General features: G+C 36.8%; 1 protein-coding gene across 4 annotated transcripts in view; it reads left to right on the top strand.

Annotated features, from left to right (window-relative positions):
* ptpn4a (protein tyrosine phosphatase non-receptor type 4a) overlaps positions 1-9,969 on the top strand; it is a 59,120-nt gene that overhangs the window by 22,388 nt on the left and 26,763 nt on the right. For all 4 annotated transcript variants that reach the window (XR_001635528.1, XR_001635526.1, XR_001635527.1 and 1 more), the window contains exons 3-8: positions 5,042-5,149; positions 5,911-5,953; positions 6,083-6,161; positions 7,162-7,206; positions 7,474-7,526; positions 9,295-9,415. Coding sequence is in view for 1 of the 4 variants with exons in the window: in XM_016501796.1 (XP_016357282.1) it covers positions 5,042-5,149; positions 5,911-5,953; positions 6,083-6,161; positions 7,162-7,206; positions 7,474-7,526; positions 9,295-9,415 (449 nt within the window). In the remaining 3 variants the exon portion in view is untranslated. The remainder of the gene's footprint in view (positions 1-5,041; positions 5,150-5,910; positions 5,954-6,082; positions 6,162-7,161; positions 7,207-7,473; positions 7,527-9,294; positions 9,416-9,969) is intronic.

The following is a 9,969-nucleotide window of genomic DNA, read 5'->3' on the forward strand; positions in this document are numbered from 1 at the left end:
AGAGTGAGTCGAGCTGACTGACAAGAAGAGTGAGGTGAGACAGACAAGACGATCGCGGATGATTTAGTTTCGAATCGAGATGCAAAAGCGCGCCTGTTTGGCAGTAATTTGGATTTTGAAAAGCCTGTAGACTTTTGCCGTTTATCTAAGGTGATTTTGGAAGTCCACGCGGTCATATTACAATTATTCAATTATCTTGAGTCCTCCACAAAATATTTTAGGTTTCGTCTGGAATTGAGGACGTCTCTTATTTAGATATTCAACTACAGCAAGCCCACATCTGCGGCTGCCAAACTGCATCTAAACATCATATAGGTTGTTTGCAATCATGTGATTCTGATGACATGCGAAATTCAGATGGAGGGCAGGAACTGAAAAACAGAATAGATGAGATGGAGGAAAGTCCATACTGTACTGGTTTAGACACGATTACAAGAGAAAGGTATAAACAGAAAGTCACAACATATGTTGGACGTGATCCTAATGTTATGAAGAGCGATTTTTTTTTTTACTAAATTGAGATACTTGTCTGCCATCGAGAGAAAAAGAGAGAGATATTCTGAGCATCAGGGCCGTAAATCCCCCCCCACAATTTACACCCCTGATGCTCAGTCAATCTCTCTCTCCTTTGCTCTGTCTGTTTACAAATCTACGGAGCCTATTAACAAATCACAATGGTAAACATTGGTACACATTTGGCGCCTTTCCACTGCATGGTACGGCTCTGCTCGGCTCAGTTTGCATTTCCACTGCAGTTTAGTACTGCTTTAGAGTGGGTGGAATGTCGTTATAATTGTGCTGTGACCTCCTAAAAAAAACTTTTTCATTCCGCGTCATCCCATCAAGCTCTCGCTGGATCCGCTCCTTGGCAATCAACGAGAGGAACGTCTGTACTTCCTCAACAGACCGTGAAACAGACATTATTTTGATGTTTTAAAAACGTGCGCTCGTTCAAAACTGTTGCGTTCGAAGGATTTTGTTCGGATTTTGCGTTCGGATTTCGAAGGGTACAACTGATGGACACTTCGGGCTCCCATGATCCTTTGCGCAGATTCTTTGCATGATGACGGCGCCTCCGTGTGGGCATGTGATGATGACGCATGAAGGGCACTTCAAGAAACAGTTGTTTGGTCTCCTACACCCTTCAACCCTTCGAAGCTCTCACTCCGGAGGGTAAACCCTTTGAAGGGATTAGGGCATAGGGATGAGCCCTTCCGAATGGAACGCAGGGTTAATAGCGGGTCTGTGTCTCGTGTCGCAAGTTCAGTGACACAGGTAGTGGCGATTCTCTCTGGCAAATCAGTGATCAGCAGGGTTTACATGTCACATTTTGGTAACAGTACGGCTCGCTTGGAACCTCAGCCGAGATGGTACTGAAAAAAGTACCAGGTACTATACACAGTGGAAAACCCCCCAAAAGCGAGCCATGCCGTACCATGCAGTGGAAAAGCGCCTATAGTCTTAATGACGTAAAAAGAGCCTGTTGGTGTAAAACTATTACTCTTCACTCTTATGATGATTCACTTTTTGAACCTTCAATACAAATGCATTGTGTAAATCAACAAGGGCATAGCCTCGTAAAAAAAAAAAAAAAAGTGAACATCGCGGTTGTGGTGGTTGCTTGTTATACTCTGCGATTAGTCTCGCATAGCCAGACCTTCAGACTGATGGCAGAAGATCTCGGTACCATGGCCGTTTCTCAATACCAAATATGCAAAGTTTGGACTTGTGTCCTTTTAGTTTGGACTTGGAAATCAAGACCACTAATTGGCTACTAGTGATAAAGTTTAGCCCAGTGCAACTTTATGCAAATGAGAAGCAACACCAGGGTTTAAAATAAGGATATTTGCCCAGTCAGACCAGTAGTTTAGATTTATACTCTCTCACATTGACCCAGGATTAACAGGCCATCCTTTGCTCTGGATGCATTTAACATGAGGTGGCCTCAGTGGCATGAGCTTAGAAGGAAATTTGTATCAGAAGTTGAGCTATTTTGATGAAAAATTATGATATTACATTTTTCTTTCTAAACATGTACTGATGAATCTTGCACAATAACCCCAGAAACGTGTATTAAGAAATCAAATAATATTATGATTTCATGCTGGCTAAAACTGTGGCCTAATTGTCCATATACTTTGTTGGCCTCCTGTGCAGTACCAGTCTTTCCATAGTATCAAAACACAGATGTCATAACTAGACTGTGTTAGCTGCCTGTTTCTTTGGTTGCCGTGTGTAGATGACTGACTGTCTTCAAAACACTCACAGGCTTCATGCAGACCTTCAATCTCTGGACAAGCTGCCGCACGCCTGCTTGCATTTCTGTCATACTGAACTCCTCTCCTGCTTTAAAGTTGGCATGAAATGTAAATTCACCATATCTATTTTCAAAATGCATGTTATTGATCTTATTGTGAACAATTCATCTGTGCATGTATCAGTATTTTTTTTACATTTGACATCAAAATCAAAATATCTTTTGGTAAAACAACAGTCTTCTCTCTGATGACATATGCTGGACTTATCCAATCATTTTATCTGCTTGGACCCCAGCAATTTTTTTTAAACCAACTGCAAGCTAATATTCAGCAATTCTGCCTCCATCCAGTGAACAACTGAATGATAGAGCCAACCAAGTCCCTGCCTACATTTTTTTTTTTTTTTTGATAATCTGATTTATGCCACAATATGGAAGAAAAGAGCTGTCACTATTTCTGTTTCATTATGACTTTCATGTACATAACACACATTCATTAGAAATGCCACAGTGGAATCCCACTTCCACTTTTGACCGTTAGTTCAGCAGACTTCTGTTGGAAATGCACACTTAAGCCACGAGGTATGAGACCGCAGCAAATCTCCTCTCAGACACTTTAATTAGTGTGTAAATCTTCACAAAAGTGCTGAGGGCAGGGGAAGGAAAAACGAGGGCTCAAAAGTCCCGGAAATTTGTTCATATCTACATCCTAAAAAACATTTAGAAGAATCAAAGCCTATATAAACACTTCCTGTTTTGGATATACCTAACATTTTCCCACAATGTACCTTTTATACATTGTTTTCTTTGCTGCTAACATTGTCAGTGGGGCCTATACGTATGATTGTCGCCCAAGGAGAAAATAATTTACAGGCTATGCCTGTAAGACATATTTGTTGTTGATAATGGCTCTTATGCTGATATATAAAACAAATCACACGTGATGATCACACGTTGTTGATATACACTGCCATTCAAAAGTCTGGGGTCAGTAAGATTTTTAATGTTTTTTAAATAAGTTCCCCATGCTCATCAAGGCTGTATTTATTTGATCAAACATACAGAAACTAAATAAAAACGTAATCTTGTGAAATATTATTATAATTTAAAATAACAGTTTTCTATTTTAATATACTTTAAAATATAATTTATTACTGTGATGCAAAGCTGAATTTTCATCAGCCATGAATCCAGTCTTTATTGTCACATGATCCTTCAGAAATCATTCTAACGTGCTGATTTTTTTATCAATGTTGGAAACAGTTGTGCTGCCTAATATGTTTTTGGAACAGCATTAATTCATACTAGAAATCTTTTCTAACCATATAAGTAAAATAACCATTTATTAGCAATTTAACACGTCCTTGCTGAAAAAAAAAATACTGAAAGGAAAAAAAAAAATAAAATACTGAAAGAAAAAAAATGACTGACCCCAAACATTTGAATGGTAGTGTATGTTGTTAACATGACTAGGGTCCTGAAAGGGATTTTTAAATTGCCTAAAATTTCTGGGTTTTGGCATTGTTTTCCCATAGACTCTCTACAGTCCTCATTCATTATATGTACGTGTATTTGCATTGATTTACCTGTTCTCTGTAGATCCCAACTTCTTGCACAACACAATTGGTTGATTATGTACAATGCCTGTATGCTATTGGTCCAAACTATTTCTACTATATATCCTTACAATAGGAAAACAAAGCCAAACAAAGCCTGTGCATTTTACTCAATTTAGAAATCCAGACATATCTAAATTTAGAAATCCAGGACATGTCCGGGAAAAAGAGGATGTATAGTCACCCTAAACATGATGATAGTATTACAAATAACATTAAAGTGCAAATTCGCTTTGAATTTTTAAATGTTATCTATAATTGTGTTTTATTTTTAATTTTTCCATGTGAAATGTCAATATGTACAGTATGTTCTATTTGCGCTCCATATTTCTGTATTTCCTCGCCCACTTTGCAGCTCTGCAGAGGTATTAGACTGTCCGTTTACTCTCGACTGGCCTGTCATTCATTCAGCTAATGTGACTGTTGCCATATTTTGTTTATTGAGCAACACAGCGTGTGTGTGTGGTTTGAAATGTCTGTCTGTGTTTCTCAGGAGGCATGTGTTCAGAATATGCTGCCTTGGCATTTCCAAGACAATTTAAAAGTGTAAAACAGGAAATAAAAGCGCTGCTAAAGCCCCAGCTCTGCTGTCAGGATGCTATAACGGATCTGACAGCCAATAAAACCGGCCTATTACGTCTGACTATTTCTAACTACCAAATTGGCCTGGCCTTTACTGGAGAGATGGGCATACTTCCTGTTTTACATTGCTGCTTATGTCAGCCACTCAGCTGCAAAGATGCACATGATTATCGTGACAACAGCAATGTTTAATGAGGCTTTGCTTTTAGTCTGCAGCCTGATATGGTTCATTTATAATGTTAAACTGTGCTCTAGATTACCTTTTTTAAATTATACTAGCTGGACAACATTGCAAAATGAAAGTGAAGAAATGAGAATAGAAATATATTATTGTATAATAGTATTGAAGTCATTATATTTCAATAGGAGATGATTGTATTTAACAATGGATTCAAATTAAAATATTTAAATAATAAATACAAAAATGAATTTTCTAATATGCAAATATATTGAAATGATAAAAATTCTAACAAAATGTTCAAATACATTCTTACACTTATCCTTTCAATTTTATTTTTAGAACTTACATGTTTCTCTTTCTCTCTCTGTGTGTGTGTGTGTGTGTGTGTGTGTGTATACTCTGTAGAAGCACGATCAAGGACAGATCCTACTGGACGCTGTCTTCAAGCACCTGGAGCTGACCGAGAGAGACTATTTTGGGTTGCACCTGGCTGACGACTCCTCTGATAGCCCGGTGAGTTCAAAGGTCAAGCTCAAAGATGTGCCGGAGCCGAGCCGGTCTGCCCTCAGGGATTCATGAAGGTTTTGTTTGGAGCATTTGAGGCTTGAGTGTGTGAATGGCCAGTATTCCTGAAATAGGTTCACATTCAGTAATGTAGGACACACAAAGGTTCAGGTTTAAACATTCTGTGAAACATCCCCCCCTTTTGGGTGGCCCAACTCAATATTCAATTTTAGCAGAATATTAGACTAATGATAAGACTGGATTCTTCATCTCATGTGAGTTTGAGTTTAAGGGAAGAAAGTGTTTTAATGAGTAAATCACAAAACATTGGTGTATATTCTCCTAAAATCTTACAGTGGATGTTTTATCGATATATTATGTACTTAAAAATACATAATTCAGATGAAAGCAAACACATTACATGTCTGTATGCATACTATCAGCATTCAAGTTACACCTTCATCGGCCTACCAGTAGGCATCTACCAATCGCTCGATCTGTGGCTGAAAAGACTTTGTAGTTATATCGATTCAGTTGAAACTGGATCAAAGTTAAAGAGTTTTTTACTTGACAAACACACTCATTTTGTCTCGGTTTGTGTTGTAACTGCAGATAAGTACATCTCCATCTCCCCACAGCAGAAAACTCAAGCCTATTGAATTATTGAGTGACTTTAGGCTGTGTTGGACTGTTGCCATGTTATTAAGGTTTTTCTTCCCCTCTCTCTATCTCTGTCTCTCTTTTTCTTTCTCTCAATCAATAATTTATAGAGGTGGCTGGATCCAAATAAACCCATAAGAAAGCAATTAAAAAGTAAGTAAGTTTATAAAAGGCACCAGACTAGGCTGTTGTTTACCACCAGCCATTGGTTATTCTTTCTCCTCCTTTTTTTATTCGTACATCTTTGTACTTACACACATGTTCTGGTGAATTAAATGCTAGGGGGCTCTCCACATCATCTGAACTTCCGGGTGAAATTTTTTGTGAGTGAACCCAACAAACTTCAGGAAGAATACACACGGTGAGTCATCTGTATTTTGGTTATATTTTAAATGTGTTAAATTTTTTACATTTTGCCAACTTTTAAGTGTACACTATAGAATTTAAAGATCTTCCAGGCTAATAGACAAAAACTAAAAACTAATTTGATGTCATGGAGTCTTTCTTTTATATTTCTTTTACATATATTTATTTAGCGGACTTGAATCTCTGATGTTGTAATCCTCATTTCTAAGAGGCTGTAAAAGAAGTGCTGTAATACAGAGATCCAAAATAGTTCAGAGAAGTATAGGCTTAGAGCAGAAATATGAGTAAAGCAGTTCATGAGTAAAACTACAGTTATTGACATCCTCACCCGAATTGGAGATGGTGATTCATAGTCAAGTGATTATGTTGCATTATCTCTGTATTGTTCTTGTAGCTCAAACAGTAGAGAATGGCACTAGCAATGACAAGGTCATCAAGGGTTCAGTACCCAGGGAATGTATGAACAAATAAAACAAATGCTGTATAAGCCACTTTGAAAGAAAGCAACTGCCAAATGCATTCAGTAAATGCCAATGCCATGGAGGAAAACGAGACAAAAATATTGGTGACAAAACAGTAGAAGTAGTTCAAACAGAAGAGCATGGTCATGGGTTCGATTCCCCATTAAAGCAAGAACTGATAAAATATGTACCTTGAATGCAACATAAGTCATTTTGGATAAAAAAAAAACATTTGCCAAATGCATAAATGTAAAGTGTAAATGTGTAAATCTTAATGTTATAATTAAATTAGACAAATTTGGACACCTCGTAGCCATGTCTTGGCTTGGCTTTGCTTGGTTAAATAATAATGCAGTTCTATTTAATGTTAGTTAAATTCCCTGTACTGTGTTTTATGTAGGAAGTTTGATTTAATATTTATTATATTTTTAATATTTAAAAATGTACCTCATGAACAATACATTTTAGTTATTTTTAGTCTTTTGGCTCAGAGATTATTTGTCATGTTTTTGTTTTTTTTTATCATCCGTGTAGGTACCAGTATTTTCTACAGATTAAGCAGGACATACTCAGTGGAAGGTGAGCTGGATCATGATCATGTGTGGCTGTTTTTAACTGTAAATCTCTTCCTAAATCCAGTTTAATAGTTTGTGTGTTTGATTCGGTTATAAATTATATCTGTAACTAGTACTATGTAGATTTGTCCCTTCTATATTCATCTTGTGATACCACTGCAGCTTGTGCTTCTGAAGTTACATTTTCTTTAATGTTTACTTAAATACAGTAATTTGGTTTGATCTCCATCATTTCACACTGTTAATTCAATATCATTTATATCCTTCCCAGACTGCCTTGTCCGCACAATACTGCCGCACTCCTGGCATCGTACGCTGTTCAGTGTAAGTATGAGTCATGGATCTACATGACAAAGAAGCCACAATCTAAATCCATTTTTTTTTAAGTGGAACAGTATGTGGCAGTCAATTACATGTGGTTTGCTTTAATTCTGGTTTGGTCTCACTATCTTTAATGTTACAATTTTAAATCCTTTTTAATGTTACGTTTGGTGTCGGAACAAGAGGCGCCTGTAATTCTCTATTTCTTGAGTGAGAGGAATTGATAGCAATTTAGCATAGCAGCAGAATTATAATTAAAATTGGTTTCCGCCAATGTTATGTCCCCCGTTTCTTTTTCTGCGTCAGGAAGTATATTAAGGTATCATGCAAACTCAAATCCAGTACTGAGCTTCCAAGCAAACCACTAAAGTACAACAGCGCAAGCTCAGCACGGCACATTCCATCTGTGCACAACCTCAACGCTTAACAAGCACTAGCTTGTAAAGCAGGAGTACATGCGAGCAAGAAATCTCTCTGAAGCACAGCAGGCACTAACCCAGCCCAGCACATCTTAGTTAACCTAATAGTGCCCATTCAAGACGGAGCAGTGATATGGCATATCCCGGGCCCTCGGGGGTCCGCTTGCCAGATTGAGCTCAGCAATAATGACTCTTGACAGATTGCTGTAGTGAGCACATTTGCTCCGGTCTCTCCGGGGCTTTTAGCTTGCAGTTTGGGCACTATATAGGTCAGAGGGGATTCTGTTGAGCCCGGTTGCCTAGGACAGCGCTATCTATTGCAACTCATTTTGTTTGCTTTGGGGTTTACTGACAAGCTGCCATAGTGGCAAAAATTGATGCTAAATGCTACATTTTATTTTTGTGTCAAAGATTTACTAGTGCTTATGTGTGTTACATGATAATACATATTGTAACAGGTGTTTAATAATACTAAACTGAAGCATTTGTGTGTTTTATATATTGTTTTGTTTTATTGTTATATGTTTTATATATTTTTGAAGAAAATTGATAGTTTATCTCAACAAAGTTTTCTATTTATTCACTTTTAAAACACTCGTTACGTGGTACAGCTTCAAACTTAATATATTTTTACATATATAAAATACATAGTATATTTTATTTTTACAATCAAACACTTCAAATTAAAATACACATTTTAATCGTTGTTTATCAATGTATTTTTTTCAAATATAATATGAATTCAATATAATTATAGTATACTACAGTTCAAAAGTTTGTAGTAGGTAAGATTGTTTTAATGTTTTTGAAAGACCACTCTTATACTCACCAGGGCTGCATTTATGTAAAGTCAGAAATATTGTAAAATATTATCATTTAAAACAACTTATGTATTTTAATATGTTTTAAAATGTATTCTCTACCTGTGATGGCAAAGCTGAATTTTCAGTCTTTAGTGTCACATGAACACAACATAAAATCATTCTAATATACTGATTTGGTGCTCAAGAAACATTTCTTATTAGAACAGTATTTTTTTTATTATTTATTGTTTGTTTGTAATGTAAAAGTCATTACTGTCAACTTTGATCAATTTAATGCATCAATAAAAGTATAAATTTCTTTCAAAGATAAAAAAAAATATTATTGTAAAAAAAATGTAGGGCATTGTGCTCAGATTTTTTGGTCGCATAATAATCCGTCTAAATCACAAACAAAGCAAGGGATTAAGAGATTTAGGCAGCAGTGATCCTATCCCTTTATATACAGTATTAGGTGACATGGTCTGCATGTTGTACTGTCATGAATCACGGCTGTTATCCGTAACGCTGTGCTTGTATTGTGTGATTCAGCTGAGCTGGGTGATTACTGTGAGGCTGAGAATTTGCCAGGAAACCTGTCTGAGTTCTGCTTCATCCCCAACCAGCCTCAGGGCTTTGAAAAAGAGGTCACCAAACATCACCAGCAACACAGGTAAGAGTCACCACTCTAAACTCACTTTGGAACAACTCTGGCCATTGTCGCTGCACTATTCTAATAAGAAAATCCTATTAATGTCAAAAATTTGACACAATGAAGGAGTCTTGTTGATTTCACATATGTGACCCTGCCTGTGAAAACCCAGCTAAAGTCATTTTTTTGTGATTTACTGTTTTCTACATAAAATCGTCCTTCATAAAGATGTAAAGAACATTCTGTGAAAATAACATTATATCTTTAATATTGACTGAGTAAGCCCATGTCAAAGATTGAAATCATAGTGAGATGAATTGTTGAAATCAAACTTGGATGCTTGTTATCTCATAATTAGATTTTGAGACTTTAGCTTGGATTTCACAGACAGGGTCACATATGGCTTTATGAATATTCATGACGACGACACATGTGTTAGTTAACATACTCACGTGTGCTTTCACAGTGTTCATGGCTCAGTACGCCCACTCTAGAGCTGTGCTGAGAACAGGAAGCTCATTGTCCTACGCGTCTTAGCCTTACTGACAAATCGGTGGATTCTGACTTTATATATA

Source organism: Sinocyclocheilus anshuiensis, unplaced genomic scaffold, assembly GCF_001515605.1.
Source record: "Sinocyclocheilus anshuiensis isolate Anshui unplaced genomic scaffold, SAMN03320099.WGS_v1.1 scaffold1404, whole genome shotgun sequence".
Lineage (NCBI taxonomy): Eukaryota > Metazoa > Chordata > Actinopteri > Cypriniformes > Cyprinidae > Sinocyclocheilus > Sinocyclocheilus anshuiensis.